Source organism: Ylistrum balloti, unplaced genomic scaffold, assembly GCF_031769215.1.
Source record: "Ylistrum balloti isolate Yb309-2 unplaced genomic scaffold, AGI_CSIRO_Ybal_v1 Utg369668, whole genome shotgun sequence".
Classification (NCBI taxonomy): Eukaryota; Metazoa; Mollusca; class Bivalvia; order Pectinida; family Pectinidae; genus Ylistrum; species Ylistrum balloti.
In genome coordinates this window covers 3373157-3392693 of record NW_026781915.1, presented here as the reverse complement: position 1 = coordinate 3392693, position 19537 = coordinate 3373157, and the positions used below count along the sequence as shown (strand labels likewise).

General features: G+C 34.6%; 1 protein-coding gene across 1 annotated transcript in view; it reads left to right on the top strand.

The window, feature by feature from the left end:
- Window positions 1-968: 968 nt before the first annotated feature.
- LOC132560585 (uncharacterized) overlaps window positions 969-19537 on the top strand; it is a 39345-nt gene continuing 20776 nt past the window's right edge. The window contains exons 1-16 of the mRNA XM_060225249.1: window positions 969-1024; window positions 2612-2665; window positions 8616-8767; window positions 9537-9634; window positions 10416-10581; window positions 11433-11606; window positions 11703-11851; window positions 12745-13060; window positions 13399-13575; window positions 13750-13845; window positions 14012-14146; window positions 15045-15200; window positions 16559-16800; window positions 17368-17475; window positions 18594-18745; window positions 19071-19283. Coding sequence (XP_060081232.1) covers window positions 979-1024; window positions 2612-2665; window positions 8616-8767; window positions 9537-9634; window positions 10416-10581; window positions 11433-11606; window positions 11703-11851; window positions 12745-13060; window positions 13399-13575; window positions 13750-13845; window positions 14012-14146; window positions 15045-15200; window positions 16559-16800; window positions 17368-17475; window positions 18594-18745; window positions 19071-19283 — 2434 coding nt within the window. The 5' untranslated portion in view covers window positions 969-978. The remainder of the gene's footprint in view (window positions 1025-2611; window positions 2666-8615; window positions 8768-9536; window positions 9635-10415; window positions 10582-11432; window positions 11607-11702; window positions 11852-12744; window positions 13061-13398; window positions 13576-13749; window positions 13846-14011; window positions 14147-15044; window positions 15201-16558; window positions 16801-17367; window positions 17476-18593; window positions 18746-19070; window positions 19284-19537) is intronic.

The window sequence follows — 19537 nt, the reverse complement described above, 5'->3', positions numbered from 1 at the left end:
TTAAGGGGGGGATAGCCTTTCACATGTGCTATATCGCAACTGTTGTTAACTGAGTTATACTGGTGACAGGGAACACTGACTGCGATTTCATATCACAGTAGCCTGACAAAATGATTTACGTAGATTTGTTTTTCGTTTTTTTCTCTCAAAGAGATCGCTGCGACGAAACATAGATATATCCTGCAATACTAGTGAAATATACATGGTATTTAACAGACCATCATAAACGTATCTCTTTATTACATCTATGAAGGAAAAAACGAAAACAGCCGATATAAACATAAAATAAAGCGGTTGTATAAGTTAGTCCGGGAGATAATAGCGCGTTCCTTGACGTCATATAGTTTGACGTCACTCTTGATAACAAGACTACGAATTTTGAATAACCTGCTTTATGTTTCGTTCTGCCATTTCATGCTGTTATCTACAAGGATTCGCTTACAAAACTGTTTCGTTTACCAGATAACAGAAAAATAGCGATGTATACGGGATTTTATTTCCTACATGCAAATCAACAAATTTCAGTTGTTGGAAAAATGACATCATCACCAGTGATGATATCAGTTTTTTTTTTTTTTTTTTTTTATAAAAATTGTAAATTCATATATGTCGAAACCAAATAATCAAGCCTTCATCTTTCACATTAATTCTATAAAACGTCAAAGTAACGCTATTTCTAAATGATATATAGGTTTGACAAACCGTTATATATATATTTAGCACAGGAGAAGGTCGATGTCAATAGCGCTATACAACATTAAAAGTTTAAGGGTCAACAGACTTCGCCCACTTTTAAACCACTTCAGAGTATCAAATTTGGATCTGCAAAACAGCATTTCCTAATCTAACTTCTCGGTGGTCATTAACCTCTTTTCCTCCCGGCTGATGTTGTTTATACGTATTAGGTGTCATTACGCAAGGTCACCGATATACAAGCGGTCTCTACAGTCGCACACGCGGGCTCGGTCCCGACCAACTATGGCGGGAACATCAGTATGTCTACTGATACTTTGTCTCATCTGGGGTAAGTTATGTTTTACACATTAAACTGGAAAGTAACCCATTTTTAAATTATCTAAATTCATAAACAGCTTATTTGGCTTTGCATGGTCTCGTTGGAATTATTTCATTTAGTACTACATTATGCATTCATCTGTGTATTCACTGGTACGCTTTCTTAATTAGAGATTAAGTTTAAAATCTCAGAAATGTTTGAATATTTCCGAATGAATTACAGAAGTCTTTCACACTTCAAATCAACTCATGTTGACCGGAAGTCGAAAATAGTTACATTAACGATATGCCAAAATTGAAAGCCTAATTTGACATACAGTCATTTTTTTGCGGACTACATTTTTTGACGGCGTACTTGACGTCGTGATTCGGTTTTCGGCGTCAACATTTTCCCATTGCCAGCGTAATTCTCGCATGTATAATTCCCCTAGAAGGTAGAATTCAACAAAATTTTGATACAAAAAAGGCGAAAATTAATGTTTCCTCATTACACATATTCTGACTGTAGCAACATTGTGCTTTTAAATTTTTTTTCTGTAATCAATTACCTTTCAAAATTAATCACTGGAACAAATGTTAAATTTTCGAAATTTTGGAAATCCATCCGTCATACATCCTTAATTATGAATAATACTGATAGAGATTTATACCAATGTTTAGTCATTCCAAGTTCAATATATTTATCACTCAAGGTCACAAATAAATTGTTTTTCAAATCAATGCTTTTTAGGTTTATTCATCAAAAGTAATGTTTAATATACAATGTCATTCCAGTTCAAAGGTCAAATTCTCATTCACTCTTTTCACTATAATATACGTTTCATTTGTGCACCGTGTAACTTAAATAGAAATGTTCCACAGGTCATTATGTTCATCAAATATCACAGGATTTAGTGATAAATATAATATATACAAATATATAACATTGATAATAATTTTGATAATTGTGGTATAATTTTTCATTTACATATCTCATAGCTATGTAAAATAATGCCAAATGTCAATATATAGGTCATTAAAATCATAGATGAAATCAATTTCCATATCTTTTCACAATATGATTGATGTTTTTTTTTTTTCATTTTTTCATTTCATTTTATATAGTGCTGTTTAATTTTAGCTGTACTGTATCTTAAGTTGAATTTATTATGCAATGTGCTATTGACTGGTGTCTTTTATGCAATTGATCTTTCTAAGGAATCTTGGTGTTATCATTTCCAAAGGACAATCTGATTCCAGTATGATCTCAACCTATTTTCTTACTAACCCAAATTAACCCAAATCAATTAACCTAGAACTTAAATTACCATAAATAGTCAGCATTATTTATCTCTGATATATACACGTTCTAAAGCAAAATGGCTTATCTCAAAAGTCTAGTTAAGTCGACTGATAATTAATGTATACTGGAGAAATCGGTAACGAACAGCTGTAGAATTATACAAGTAGTTCACTTCAAATGGCGACCTATGAATTCTACAGAATGATACAATACTTCTTTTTAGAACAAGTTTGAATGCCTAGGATGTCTAACAAAAACTAGATGAATTTTCATTGGAAGATATATTCCTAATATTACCCACATTATGTTTTCCAGAAACCTCGGCATTTGAAGCACGGATTACGAAGCCCGTCATCTGTGACAGGGACGGTAAGGACGACTCATGTATCTTAACACAAAGATCAAGGTGAAAAAGAAAACTGGATTTACTTTTAGGTTGTTTTCAAACGATGTAACAATAATATATTTAACGGAATTTAAGGCATGACTTGCACGTTTTAATGTCGACTGAGTTAGCTCAAACGAACGCTTATATACTTATGTGGCAATGTTACGCTAAATTTCTACATACTATTTCAAAAGTAAAAAAAAAATCTTGTTGCCAGATCCATTTTTTCAATTTTATAATTAGTGTATGTGTATGTTGTAAATGAAAATCTGAAAATAAATTATTGTTTAAACCAAAGTAAAAAAAAATAGATTTTCTGCTACAAAGAGGTTGTATTTATGAATTGTATATATTCATATACAATGGTTTCGTTCAATTATATTTATGTTTTATAGATAATTGTGATTTGCACGAACAGATTCGTTTGTATCTTTAACTTGCATGAAATCTCATTTGTACGCATTTATAATCATGAGGTACAAGGACCAACAACAAAATCTTAATATTTGTTGTTTGCATTTGTAGGTAAGTAATTGTACATGTATTTTAACAATACGTTTTGTGGCGTTGGGTTTGATCAATTATTAATTTTCTGATTCAGTGTAATTTTGATGTATTTGCATAACATTTTATCGCTGTTAGTTTGAATCTGCAGAAGTTAAATTCAGCTTTGACATATTTAAGAATATTGTTTTGTATGTACAGATGTAAGGTTCTGTCGTGCCGTTTTAATCTATGTTGGTTTGTATTTTTAGAGGTAAGGTCTCGCCGTAACCGTATTCATCAATATTGATTAGTATTTGTAGAGGTTAGGTTCCCTCGTGAGTTATTTATCTATATTGATTTGTATTTGTAGAGGTTAGGTCCCGCCCTGAGTTATTTATCTATATTGATTAGTATTTGTAGAGGTTAGGTTCCCTCGTGAGTTATTTATCTATATTGATTTGTATTTGTAGAGGTTAGGTCCCGCCCTCAGTTATTTATCTATATTGATTTGTATTTGTAGAGGTTAGGTCCCGCCCTCAGTTATTTATCTATATTGATTTGTATTTGTAGAGGTTAGGTCCCGCCCTCAGTTATTTATCTATATTGATTTGTATTTGTAGAGGTTAGGTCCCGCCCTGAGTTATTTATCTATATTGATTTGTATTTGTAGAGGTTAGGTTCCCTCGTGAGTTATTTATCTATATTGATTTGTATTTGTAGAGGTTAGGTCCCGCCCTCAGTTATTTATCTATATTGATTTGTATTTGTAGAGGTTAGGTCCCGCCCTCAGATATTTATCTATATTGATTTGTATTTGTAGAGGTTAGGTCCCGCCATTCAGTTATTTATCTATATTGATTTGTATTTGTAGAGGTTAGTTTATTTATCTATATTGATTTGTATTTGTAGAGGTTAGGTTCCGCCCTCAGTTATTTATCTATATTGATTTGTATTTGTAGAGGTTAGGTCCCGCCCTCAGTTATTTATCTATATTGATTTGTATTTGTAGAGGTTAGGTCCCGCCCTCAGTTATTTATCTATATTGATTTGTATTTGTAGAGGTTAGGTCCCGCCCTCAGTTATTTATCTATATTGATTTGTATTTGTAGAGGTTAGGTTCCGCCCTCAGTTATTTATCTATATTGATTTGTATTTGTAGAGGTTAGGTCCCGCCCTCAGTTATTTATCTATATTGATTTGTATTTGTAGAGGTTAGGTCTCGCCCTCGGTTATTTATCTATATTGATTTGTATTTGTAGAGGTTAGGTTCCGCCCTCAGTTATTTATCTATATTGATTTGTATTTGTAGAGGTTAGGTCCCGCCCTCAGTTATTTATCTATATTGATTTGTATTTGTAGAGGTTAGGTCCCGCCCTCAGTTATTTATCTATATTGATTTGTATTTGTAGAGGTTAGGCCCCGCCCTGAGTTATTTATCTATATTGATTTGTATTTGTAGAGGTTAGGCCCCGCCCTGAGTTATTTATCTATATTGATTTGTATTTGTAGAGGTTAGGCCCCGCCCTGAGTTATTTATCTATATTGATTTGTATTTGTAGAGGTTAGGTCCCGCCCTCAGTTATTTATCTATATTGATTTGTATTTGTAGAGGTTAGGTTCCGCCCTCAGTTATTTATCTATATTGATTTGTATTTGTAGAGGTTAGGTTCCGCCCTCAGTTATTTATCTATATTGATTTGTATTTGTAGAGGTTAGGTTCCGCCCTCGGTTATTTATCTATATTGATTTGTATTTGTAGAGGTTAGGTTCTGCCCTGAGTTATTTATCTATATTGATTTGTATTTGTAGAGGTTAGGTTCCGCCCTCAGTTATTTATCTATATTGATTTGTATTTGTAGAGGTTAGGTTCTGCCCTGAGTTATTTATCTATATTGATTTGTATTTGTAGAGGTTAGGTTCCGCCCTCAGTTATTTATCTATTGATTTGTATTTGTAGAGGTTAGGTTCCGCCCTCAGTTATTTATCTATATTGATTTGTATTTGTAGAGGTTAGGTTCCGCCCTCAGTTTTATTTATCTATATTGATTTGTATTTGTAGAGGTTAGGTTCCGCCCTGAGTTATTTATCTATATTGATTTGTATTTGTAGAGGTTAGGTTCCGCCCTGAGTTATTTATCTATATTGATTTGTATTTGTAGAGGTTAGGTTCCCTCGTGACGTATTTATCAATATTGATTTGTATTTGTAGAGGTTAGGTTCCGCCCTCAGTTATTTATCTATATTGATTTGTATTTGTAGAGGTTAGGTTCCGCCCTCAGTTATTTCATCTATATTGGTTTGTATTTGTAGAGGTTAGGTTCTGCCCTCAGTTATTTATCTATATTGATTTGTATTTGTAGAGGTTAGGTCCCGCCCTGAGTTATTTATCTATATTGATTTGTATTTGTAGAGGTTAGGTTCCGCCCTCAGTTATTTATCTATATTGATTTGTATTTGTAGAGGTTAGGTTCCGCCCTCAGTTATTTATCTATATTGATTTGTATTTGTAGAGGTTAGGTTCCGCCCTCGGTTATTTATCTATATTGATTTGTATTTGTAGAGGTTAGGTTCCGCCCTCAGTTATTTATCTATATTGATTTGTATTTGTAGAGGTTAGGTTTCCTCGTGAGTTATTTATCTATATTGATTTGTATTTGTAGAGGTTAGGTTCCGCCCTCAGTTATTTATCTATATTGATTTGTATTTGTAGAGGTGAGGTTCCCTCGTGACGTATTTATCTATATTGATTTGTATTTGTAGAGGTTAGGTTCCGCCCTGAGTTATTTCATCTATATTGATTTGTATTTGTAGAGGTTAGGCCCCGCCCTCAGTTATTTATCTATATTGATTTGTATTTGTAGAGGTTAGGTCCCGCCCTCAGTTATTTATCTATATTGATTTGTATTTGTAGAGGTTAGGCCCCGCCCTCAGTTATTTATCTATATTGATTTGTATTTGTAGAGGTTAGGTCCCGCCCTCAGTTATTTATCTATATTGATTTGTATTTGTAGAGGTTAGGTCCCGCCCTCAGTTATTTATCTATATTGATTTGTATTTGTAGAGGTTAGGCCCCGCCCTGAGTTATTTATCTATATTGATTTGTATTTGTAGAGGTTAGGTTCCGCCCTCAGTTATTTATCTATATTGATTTGTATTTGTATCTATATTGATTTGTATTTGTAGAGGTTAGGTTTCCCCTCAGTTATTTATCTATATATTAGTATTTGTAGAGGTTTGATTTGTATTTGTAGAGGTTAGGTTCCGCCCTCGGTTATTTATCTATATTGATTTGTATTTGTAGAGGTTAGGTTCCGCCCTCAGTTATTTATCTATATTGATTTGTATTTGTAGAGGTTAGGTTCCGCCCTCAGTTATTTATCTATATTGATTTGTATTTGTAGAGGTTTGTTATTTATCTATATTGATTTGTATTTGTAGAGGTTAGGTTCCGCCCTCAGTTATTTATCTATATTGATTTGTATTTGTAGAGGTTAGGTTCCGCCCTCAGTTATTTATCTATATTGATTTGTATTTGTAGAGGTTAGGTTCCGCCCTCAGTTATTTATCTATATTGATTTGTATTTGTAGAGGTTAGGTTCTGCCCTCAGTTATTTATCTATATTGATTTGTATTTGTAGAGGTTAGGTTCCGCCCTCAGTTATTTATCTATATTGATTTGTATTTGTAGAGGTTAGGTTCCGCCCTCAGTTATTTATCTATATTGATTTGTATTTGTAGAGGTTAGGTTCTGCCCTCAGTTATTTCATCTAAATTGGTTTGTATTTGTAGAGGTTAGGTTCCGCCCTCGGTTATTTATCTATATTGATTTGTATTTGTAGAGGTTAGGCCCCGCCCTGAGTTATTTATCTATATTGATTTGTATTTGTAGAGGTTAGGTTCCGCCCTGAGTTATTTATCTATATTGATTTGTATTTGTAGAGGTGAGGTTCCGCCCTGAGTTATTTCATCTATATTGATTTGTATTTGTAGAGGTTAGGCCCCGCCCTGAGTTATTTATCTATATTGATTTGTATTTGTAGAGGTTAGGTTCCGCCCTGAGTTATTTATCTATATTGATTTGTATTTGTAGAGGTTAGGTTCCGCCCTGAGTTATTTCATCTATATTGATTTGTATTTGTAGAGGTTAGGCCCCGCCCTCAGTTATTTATATATATTGATTTGTATTTGTAGAGGTTAGGTTCCGCCCTGAGTTATTTATCTATATTGATTTGTATTTGTAGAGGTTAGGTTCCGCCCTCAGTTATTTATCTATATTGATTTGTATTTGTAGAGGTGAGGTTCCGCCCTGAGTTATTTCATCTATATTGATTTGTATTTGTAGAGGTTAGGCCCCGCCCTCAGTTATTTATATATATTGATTTGTATTTGTAGAGGTTAGGTTCCGCCCTCAGTTATTTATCTATATTGATTTGTATTTGTAGAGGTTAGGTTCCGCCCTCAGTTATTTATCTATATTGATTTGTATTTGTAGAGGTGAGGTTCCGCCCTGAGTTATTTCATCTATATTGGTTTGTATTTGTAGAGGTTAGGTTCCGCCCTCGGTTATTTATCTATATTGATTTGTATTTGTAGAGGTTAGGTTCCGCCCTCAGTTATTTATCTATATTGATTTGTATTTGTAGAGGTGAGGTTCCGCCCTGAGTTATTTCATCTATATTGGTTTGTATTTGTAGAGGTTAGGTTCCGCCCTCAGTTATTTATCTATATTGATTTGTATTTGTAGAGGTTAGGCCCCGCCCTGAGTTATTTATCTATATTGATTTGTATTTGTAGAGGTTAGGTTCCGCCCTCAGTTATTTATCTATATTGATTTGTATTTGTAGAGGTTAGGCCCCGCCCTCAGTTATTTATCTATATTGATTTGTATTTGTAGAGGTTAGGTTCCGCCCTGAGTTATTTATCTATATTGGTTTGTATTTGTAGAGGTTAGGTCCCGCCCTCAGTTATTTCATCTATATTGATTTGTATTTGTAGAGGTTAGGTTCCGCCCTCAGTTATTTATCTATATTGATTTGTATTTGTAGAGGTTAGGTCCCGCCCTCAGTTATTTATCTATATTGATTTGTATTTGTAGAGGTTAGGCCCCGCCCTGAGTTATTTATCTATATTGATTTGTATTTGTAGAGGTTAGGCCCCACCCTGAGTTATTTATCTATATTGATTTGTATTTGTAGAGGTTAGGCCCCGCCCTCAGTTATTTATCTATATTGATTTGTATTTGTAGAGGTTAGGTTCTGCCCTCAGTTATTTATCTATATTGATTTGTATTTGTAGAGGTTAGGTTCCGCCCTCAGTTATTTATCTATATTGATTTGTATTTGTAGAGGTTAGGCCCCGCCCTCAGTTATTTATATATATTGATTTGTATTTGTAGAGGTTAGGTTCCGCCCTCAGTTATTTATCTATATTGATTTGTATTTGTAGAGGTTAGGTTCCATCGTGGCCACAAGTACCTCTACCATTACAGTACCACAGTGGAGACGAGTTTTGTGGGAACGACAAAGTCTAAATCGGCTTTTAAACTTGACTGTGAGGTTGTGGTAGAAGCACGGAGGAAGTGTGAAGCTTATATGAATGTAAGTTTTGTCCAGTTTTGTCTCGTTTTTCATGCAGTACTTATTCACTTCTGATGTTTTTTGTATCCTTTTGCATTTAAATATATAGATGTATATGACTAAGCAGAGTCAGCTTTTATTACAACGAATACAGTTGCTGAACTACTTATATTTTGAATTTGCCTGTACACAGACCATGCATGTATGTTTAAATTTGTTTAGATTTGTTCATAAGTTTTCTTGTCAACAGTTGGTCGTGACTTTCCCCGTTTATGATCAACATTCTTGTTTGTTTCAAATGTTACATTTGGTTTGTAATAATTGTTTACAGTATAATTTAGCGATACCTGAGCATGTTTCCTCACCTGACAGTCGGTCATGTCTTATCTAAAATTCACATTTGTCCTGCCTGCTCATAAACAATCATCGTAATTGTTAGCAAATGTAACAATTGTAATTGTTAATCAACCAAATACCACCCCTTATATAAATTTAGCTACGACACACGTGTGATATGACCTAGATGAGCTGTGATTGGCTGGCTGAAGGTTCCATTTAACGATTTAGAGTTTTGAATCAGTTTAATCAAACGCTATATTTACGAATACTTTTGCAAAAGTAAAGATTTCTATTCGTTTCCATTTCATTTGAGATTCACGAAATCAATCGTGTTTTTTTTTTCTCATTTTCCCCGCCAGAAGCCAAGAATGTTAAAAATGACTGACTTCCCTTTCAATCTCATATGAATGACAACTAATATACTGTAAAATTCCTGTTGTTTTGTTTACAGGTAACGACGTGTTCGCTTTATCACCGACAATTAGGAGAAGATGACTTGTATATCAAAGATACAGCTTTGTCAGCAGATATAACAAATCTTCTAGGAGGGTAAATTTTGACCCGTGTTTATTTACTGACAAAAGAGATTATCCTAACTAATTTAAGACGGTCCTGGTGGTGCATGGTATAAAACTGTAAACAGATATATGTCATTGTCCTAAGTATGTGAAATGTAAGTGGGTATTTTGGAGCGTTATGTTAATACTCCAAGGGCATAATATTTTTCATGATGACTTCTTGTTAGATAATCTGGTAGTTTCGTTGCTATAAATCTTAACCTCATTTGGGACCGTAAGATTACTTGGATTAATCGAGATTTACATGACGGGTGTTGTCGATGAAGCAGCCCACGATTACTCTTCTAGAACATATGCTCTTTCTTTGCCCTGTTTTGATTGAAGTTGAGTTTGAATTAGGATTGATGTAGACATGTTGGTATTGTCCATGTATTTGAATATCTTATAAATCTCTTGATATCATTGATATAATTTGACGTTTCTTAGATTTTACATTGGGTGATGTTGATCAATTACCAATACTGATTTACTAACATCTTAAGTGTTATTTTCTATATTTCTGCCTGAATATGATCTTCCCGGTGTTTTAACATGTGGATATTGAGCCTGTCATCCACTTGATTGCCTTTATCCAGTTTGGCCGTTGGACCTCATTTTAGATAGCATATACTGATTAACATTTGTAATTAACTTGCATTTAGCTTTTGTAGTTGTTGGGAGCTTTTCGTTCAATTTGGACTTGAGACGATTCGAACTTATTTTGTCGTTGTTTATGAATGTGTATTTGTTACCAATATTTGTTGAAATTGTAGGGAGCTGTACTTCCAGTTTGGTAGTGGGACGATTCGTCCACACACTATTGTGGTGGATCAAGCAGAGACAAACGACGCTCTCAACATAAAGCGTGGGATTCTGTCAGCACTCCAGATCAAACTCATCACAGAGGCACCCGGAGACCAGACACATACCATGGAGACGGTAAGTTATCATTTCATTGTGATTTTCATTGGATAGGTCTACACTCCAATCACTACCCAATTCTGTTTGATATTGCCGATTGTAAAATCTCCTGAAAACCATATTCAAAGATCTGTTAACTTCATCGTTTCTTACCTGTCATGAAAGACATGGTACACTTGTATGTAACTTCATCTGTATGAACATGGAATTACCTTCATAACATTAATACTGAAGTAATAGCCGTGTTTATGTAAATGATGTCAGCTTAATTAAATGTTACAATCAACATCGCAATCTTTCCGATTAAATGTTAATCTCCACATGCAATATTGGGTAGATAAATAATCAATAATTATAACATAGCGTATTAAGTCTCTTGACGATTCCCAGGTGGCTATTTAGCATCTTTCAACATAAATTAATGACTAGATTCAGTAGAGCCAAATAATGAATTAAACTGCACCATGCCGCTGTTTCGTCCTATAAGGACTCGTTAGTGAAGATAAAGGCCTAAACATGGGAGGCGACTGAGGAAAATAAAAATTGATCGACACAAATGTGGGGGAAAATTACACAGAGTAAGATAACCCACACCTTTCGCATGTGAAATCGGAGACTCTGCAAGGGCACCTTGCCATTTTTAAAATCTTTAACGGAGTTTTGTACTTTTACTTTCTTAAGAAGCCCGCCCTCAACAAATTGGTTTATAGTTTTGTCTTTGCACGATATATGAACAGAATAATCAATGAACTGGCAAGTCAATAAAAACCCTGTATTACTCCATTGGTAATTATGGATGTATATTATGACGAATATTAAAGTTTTGATAGAATCTGAATAATGACTTGAAGTATCATGTTGTTTTGTAGGAGGACTTGATCGGGTCCTGTCCTACCGAGTACATAGTTGAGACTCCGAACAGGATACACACGTCCAGAGACATCACCAAGTGTCAGGTTCCACATTACAACTACCGCCAAAACAACCTGATATCCATGATCAAGAGTGTCTATGGGGGCTATGTCCACGGTGTGATTGACGAGGTAAGCTACCCCAGCTTCCATGCATAAAGTATATTATATATTCCTAAATTATCTTATAAAGCTACATCACATTCCTATTTTCTGCTCTTTTTTCAGCTGATTTATCCATTCAATTCAACAATAAAATGTGAACATACATTAGGAATAAACCACAGACTCGAGGAAACAATATGTCTACAGCAACAACAGTTTCGTCCTTTTGCACGCGAGGGGGCCGGGATTGCAACATGTATGACCAATGTCAGGTAATAATGCTGTTATCAAGGTTACCAAAGATATTTGTTGTTAGTTTAATCCCTTAGCATCACTGACGGGTCCTGTTAGGACGTAGATGTCAAATTGTTACAAAAAGTGATAAAATATCGTGATGTTAGATACTCATTTTTTGTCAAAGTATAAATGTGATGCCCTAATACAGAATTAAAAAAATATTATTATTATTATTCAAACATGAAATGTCAAAAGTGTTCTGTATATACTACTTACGTGTTAGGGTATTGCATTAATATATCTAGCCATGACTTATCAGAGAATGGAAGCTTAAGAAGTTCATGCATGTTTGTTCTCTTAAAGAGATTTATAAATCATTGCAAACCCTTTCACTCAATGGCCGTCAAAAGTTAAACCTATGGAGGCAGGACTATTCTTAAGGAAGATGTGTTCCCGGTGTTTGATTATGTATCCTTTCGAACAAACTTCCTTTCTTGATATATTTGTTAACATAGCTAATCAAAACGATAAATAGAATATCATATTTCTTGTTCTGATTTAACAATTTTACAAATGTGAAAATGGCAAGGTCTTTTAAATGTTCATAACAGCAGTCAATTCTTGTGTCAGTTACATGTACTATTACTTTCGCCATCAATATAATAGAAATCTTGAATATCTGGTAATTGTCATAAGGATTTCATTTTCTCGGCAAATGACCAAAGGTAGCTCTAATATAGTTGTCTGTTCGTACGTATGGGTATCTTAGAAACAATGTAATGGTCTTTTTGTCGGGTTACCACTGAGATAATGATCCATTCTAAAGAGAGTTATCATAGAGACAGTGGACTGCCCTTTTAATTATTTTCGTTAGTCAATTGATTGCTGTGATTATTATCTGTCAATATGTAACACTGGTGTTTTTCAGTCAGCATCTGATCCTACAGGAAACAGGAATTCTCGTCGAAAGTAATGTAAATCGTAAAATGAAAGGCAAGAAATCAGGAAGTCTGATGTATGAGTTTGATGATCGCGGAGAAACTATTCTGGTGACCAGAGATGATATCAGTCACTGGCTGCACTCGCTAGCAACTCATAACGATACCCTGGAAACAAACCCTAAATTATTCCACGGTTTCCTATGGTGCCTTCGACAGGCACAGATTAACGACATGTTGGAGGTTATGGCAGATGTATGGAACTGTCATGGAAACCATGGAAATCAATGTAACAAGAAAGAGCAGGTAATAAGGACCAGAGTATCTGACTTACCATCTTTAATAAAGAGTTCGGAGAACTGCGCCTGAGTTTATAACCACGTTTTGTCTTGCACACATAGATAATTTCAGTATCAAGTCAGCACTTTGAAGAACTCAACATGATTGCCCTATACAGCGAGTTTTATCAGGGGATAAAAGGGGAAAGCGATCAGTAATTGTTTAGTCTTATCATATTTGACTTAGATTTACAACTACATATCATTCTTCGTAGCATGGCTACATATTAATAGTATGAAATATATATAGAAATAATAAGAGAAGTATATTCAAGGTATGACATTGTTATTTTTTTACGTCGTTAGAGACTGAAACAGGACTTCTTTCTGGATGGTTTACTCTCCTGCGGGACAGAGGAGTGTATCAACGTGTTCACACAGGCAATGAGAGCCGGACGTGTTAATTCCTGGCTCGAGTATATGTTTGTATACGATGTTGCCCTGTACCATAAAGCATCAACACAGGTTGCAACGTCCATGTTGGTGAGTAGATATCATTCCAAGTTGTGGAAAACACACACAAAATGATAAAAAATAACCAACACTTGTTAATGAAAATTTCTATAACCGGATATTCTAATCATGGATGTTTTATCATTCATATAAAAGGGGAAAAATAAAATATCTAGATATAAGATTCTATTTTGTGGATTTTAGGAAATGTGCCAAGAACGAGAAGGAATAAGCTGTTGGTTTCCTTTGAGCATTATGGTCGGCAAGCTTGCGACTTCTGGTGGGTTAGCTGTAGATATGGTAGGTAAACAGTTTTACAAGAAACTCGACTAGACTGAGTGTAATAATATTCAGGTGTAGATCTATATACAAGTGTGTATTTGTGTTTTCTTTTTCATAGATAATCATATTTCTCTGTTTGGTAGATGTAATAGATATTTTACCTGTTTATATGTATATATTAAAGGAATCCGGTCCTTTGTATCGGACACTACATCATGTCCGCCAGACAATTGGGGACACGTGTCAGAATGGAATTTCACAGACTCTAACTGAAACTGAGAAGCAGCATACCATAGATGAACTTCTCGTGATGATAAAGGTAAATTCATAAAACACACGTGTACGGTATGGATTTTTTGTGTGTGAAAGTAAGTTATTTCTGTTATAAATACTATAACATAGCGTTTATTTTCATTTCTGAAGTCATGTTACCTTGCAAATTATGAAAGTCATATGATAACTCTTTGTTCAATATATTTTGTTTTATGATTTTGGCAGACGTTCTGCAGTTGTGCTTTGTAAATTTTGAGAAAAAATGTGATTTCGTGATCTGATTACAGCTGATATTGTTTAGAAGTGTGACAGTATATGAAAAAAACCGATTAAATGTGAAAGATAACTTTAAAGGATTCACAATTGAAGTTGTGATAAGCGTCGTTATGGTGCTAGCCATTATAATAGTTGAATGCAAATAATGTTTTCGTGTTTGCTTTATCAGTTTCTTCTTATCATTGTTTCATATTTTGTACTCTAAACGGAGACGAATAGTGTTTTCAGTCACTAGATCCTTGTCATGGGTTTTCGTTTCTTGACAAATTTGAAGATTGCCTTGACAATTTTCTTATAGCTGACAGATAACTTCTCTTGTTACCCGTGTATATATTGGTTTATAAAATTGTCAAAAATAACATGTTCAAACCTAAAAGAATAAAAGTTTTAAAAACTGTTTTTAACAACAAAAAATCTTAGATGTGAAAAAAATTATGATCTGTGAATACCCGATAGGCTAGGAAACTGACTATTGCTGGGTGCCTGCTATTTCAAGACAGAACTCTAAAATTCAGGTCGGATTTATTTATCCTAATAGACCACACTCCTTTCGGATTGTCTGCTATCGTAGAATTACATCCGGACTTCCGGTTTTCATATTTCCTTCTTTATCCGGATTAAGATAAAGTTGTAGTGAGACTTTCGTCTTCCACATTTCCTTCCCTTAGGTTCTTGGCAACATAGGAGAGCCAGTCCAATATATCTACGACAATAAGTATACCGGAATGGAAGGCGGACCCGGGGATAGGAGACTGGTCCAGGCTTTGCTACAGTGCGCTTACAATACAGATTTACCTCATAAAGTCTCAAAGACAGCTGTACTGGTGAGTAGTAAACATAATAATGAGCTATAGGTGATATTAAAACGAAAATGTTGTTTTATCGGAGTCAATTTTTAAAAGAAATGTTTTGAAATACATGTTTATATAATCTTATATTAATGGGTTAGTGATAAGAAAGTGAGATATTTCAATATCTAAATGTTGGTAAATTATTCTATGGTCTCAGTATACAACAACAGAAGTTCCTATTACGCAACCATTAGAAGTATGACGTTTCGATAACGACTACATCGCCACCTCCATCTGACAAATGATCATATGTGGTGCACAAGATGGTAAAAAATTGTACGACCTTTTTTGGCTGTATTATAATCCTATGTACGCAAAGATAGGAAATGATGTGACGAGATCGCAAAAAGGAAAATACACAAGATGGTTATTATGTATTATAGTTGTTTTGTTTAACACTTGGTCATAGATGTATGTGAGTCTGTGGCTACACTTGTCCCTATATAGTGTGGGACTGATACGACGTGTCCAGATGACCTCCTGAAAAGGTCTTTACCCTGTTGACTATTTGCTATGTGGAATGATCTTTAAGTGCGGATTTATTGATCCTGGACTGAGATCATTTGACTCTGCTCAGGTGAAAGTTCTATCTTCTTTGGACTTTACATATTTCTGATGTTTAATAAGTTGGACACAAACACAATACTGCAAATTTAGTTAAGTGTACAAACACCGGATGTCCTGTCTGGTTCCCAGATGTACGATGCGTCGAAGTTCTCACATATGATATTACATTCGCAGTAAACGACATTTACTTTGGGTGTTTATCTTTGGGTAAGTTAGCATGTTTTGAAGCGTCTTGTGAGGTTTCCTGGCTCTTTTAGGATAAGTACTGTAGACATACCTTCTGTACTATTTTTCTAGATTTTTACATAATATTCCTTAATATAATTTTTCCTTCGATATCTTGTTTGCTGGTAATTACGCAGATGTTAAGATGCCCGTCACTTCTAAGGTTATTTGGTCAGTCTCGGCGTAACTCAACTTCTTACACGCCTGTGGCTACAATAAAATTACCAACATGATATTTTGGGACGATGACATTCAAATCCTTTGGTAGTAATACTTTGTCGCTATCTAGTCACACTTTTGTTTTACCTTTGTTGACATAGGATTATAATAAAGTAAAAAAGCGTCGTCGATTGGTTACCATCTAGTACAAACATACACTGGGCGGTGGAAGGTGAGAAGGTAGTAATTGAAACGTCACACATATTTCTTCTAATGATTGTGTTATAAGAACTATTATTGTATTGTCATTGCCAACCCGAAGAAAATGTTCCAAAACACTCAGTACACTAATTCAATAATGATTTATCATTATATTCTAGGCACTTCACAATATGGCCTTTACCTCAGAGATGAAAGATGCTCTGGTTGGTATTCTTGGCGATATGAATCGACCACCTTCATTACGGACGATGGTATTCGCTCGGCTAATTATGCAGCCCGATCGTGAATTGGCCGCTGGGCTCTATGAACTAGTGTACACCGAGAAGATGCGCTACATGAAGAACTATATCATCACCTATATCAAAAGTCTACTAAAGAACGACCAACCGGATCTGCAACAGTGGGTCACATTATATATGCAGTCTATATTTGTATTAACTCGGTGCGAAGAAAATATAACTTCTGACTTGCATATACATACAAAATATAGTTGTCCTTATAAATTTATTTCGTAACTTTAAATCCTGGAATCATTGTATCAGACGTGAGATATTTTCTGTTTTGTAGTATAGTGAAAGATTTCTTTCTTTGGTTATATATGTTTAAAATACAAATACAATAACACGCGCTGACATTAATTACATATTGCGAATGTTTCTTTTCCTGTTTCATTACACGTATTAGGACAGTAATGATTGGTCTCCAGTATTTTATTTATTTACGTTAAATAGTCGTTATTATGCTATACCTTACTATACGATATGTCAATATTTATCTGTTCAATGCAGTTGTTTAACTTGTTTAGGATTTGTAATGTCTGATTCCTTTTGGTTTTCTTGTGACACATTTTATGTGTATGTCATTTGCTTTTTCGTCTGTTTGTGGATTCCATTTGATCTGACGAAGGTCTTGCTGTCAAGTCCCGTACCGACATGATGTCAATGTTTTCTTTTGTTCTACTTTTCAGCTTACGCAATATATGGCAGGATTTGATTGATGCCGACTCCAGAAGGTTTCCATATGGAAGTCATTTTCTAGGGAAATCAAAATACATCGAAATGTCTCGTTACGTCAGGTACTTTCTACAGGAGCATTTCCATAATGAAGAATATTATTTCAAACTAATTTTCAATGTACAATGTTTTGCTCAATTAATCTGATGAATGATAACCAGACATTGAGACCTTACACAATGTAGATCACCAGATATTGAAATCTAATAAAATGCCGATAACCAGGCATTGAAGCCTTATAGAATGACGATCACCAGACATTGAAGCCTTATAGAATGACGATCACAAGACATTGAAGCCTTACACAATGTTGATCACCAGATATTGAAATATAATAAAATGCTGATCACCAGGCATTGAAGGGTTATAGAATGACGATCACAAGACATTGAAGCCTTACACAATGTTGATCACCAGATATTGAAATCTAATAAAATGCCGATACCCAGGCATTGAAGCCTTACACAATGTTGATCACCAGATATTGAAATATATAGAATGACGATCACCAGGCATTGAAGCCTTATACAATGTTGATCACCAGATATTGAAATATAATAAAATGCTGATCACCAGGCATTGAAGGGTTATAGAATGACGATCACCAGACATTGAAGGGTTATAGAATGACGATCACAAGACATTGAAGCCTTATAGAATGACGATCACAAGACATTGAAGCCTTACACAATGTTGATCACCAGATATTGAAATATAATAAAATGCTGATCACCAGGCATTGAAGCCTTATAGATTGACGATCACCAGATATTGAAGCCTTATACAATGACGATCACCAGGCATTGAAGCCTTATACAATGACGATCACAAGACATTGAAGCCTTATAGAATGACGATCACCAGGCATTGAAGCCTTATAGAATGACGATCACCAGACATTGAAGCCTTACACAATGTTGATCACCAGATATTGAAGCCTTATACAATGACGATCACAAGACATTGAAGCCTTATAGAATGACGATCACAAGACATTGAAGCCTTATAGAATGACGATCACCAGACATTGAAGCCTTATAGAATGACGATCACCAGACATTGAAGCCTTATACAATGACGAGCATACATTGCAGCTTTAGTTTGAGACGTAAATGAAGATCTTTATGAATTGTGTCGTTCACAAAGTATTCGCTAATGTTTCTATTGAATTTTACTTCAGGTTTCCCATCAGTGTTGAATATTACGGTCTTCAGATAGAAATCGACACAGTTTACAACATTGCTAGTCCCGTTGTCAATGCAGTTGTTCTCCGTGTGAACTATTACGCCGGCGAAAAGGTCAATCTCTTAGAGTTGGCTGCGGATATTGATGGTGAGTACGTTTAAATAGGGACGTTCATAAAGTATGAATCATTTGAAGTGATCTTAGGTTACCATTGGTACTAATACCACTGTGTGTCAGTGTTCTTAAAAGTATTGTAATGAAATGTGTCGATTCAGTATAATTTTGTTGCTTATGTTCCTGAAAAACACATATTTTACATTATTTTCAATTACAAGCCATGTCTTTCATTTCATATTGATTTGTGAGAAACTTAAAGCTTGACTTATTTTGTTTCATTGTTATCTACGTCTTCCGCTAAACATTTAACATGGTCTTTGCTATTGTGAGTACATGAAAATAACAAATGTTTCAGATTTCCACGTCATTTTGGATGCAATTAGTCAGGACATAAACATCCTACAGAAACTTTTTCCTTTACCTAGTAGACAGTTTGACACATCACGGGACGAAATGGTGTTTTCTACTCTACAGAAAAATATAGTGGCAGCCATTTTGGAATTATTCGATAAGATTAATCTTTCTCAAATGAACGTACCGGATGGCCTAATTCATGTGAAAGTGTTAGGTAAGTGTAATTATTTGTTGATGCATTCATCATTCTGGAGTTGTTCCTGCTTTCCCTTTCTGTCTTTGACCACCGTCTTGTATGTCTATTGTTCTTGTAAAAGCCAATGTTTGAGAACAAAATGTTCTTCTTGGTGTCTAACTTAAATGAACGTTCCCGATCAGTTAAGGGAAAGGAATGTATGACAGTTGTTTGGATACTCCGCTGTCATGAATACAATGAATGACTCAAATAAACAAATATATTTCTTTAAT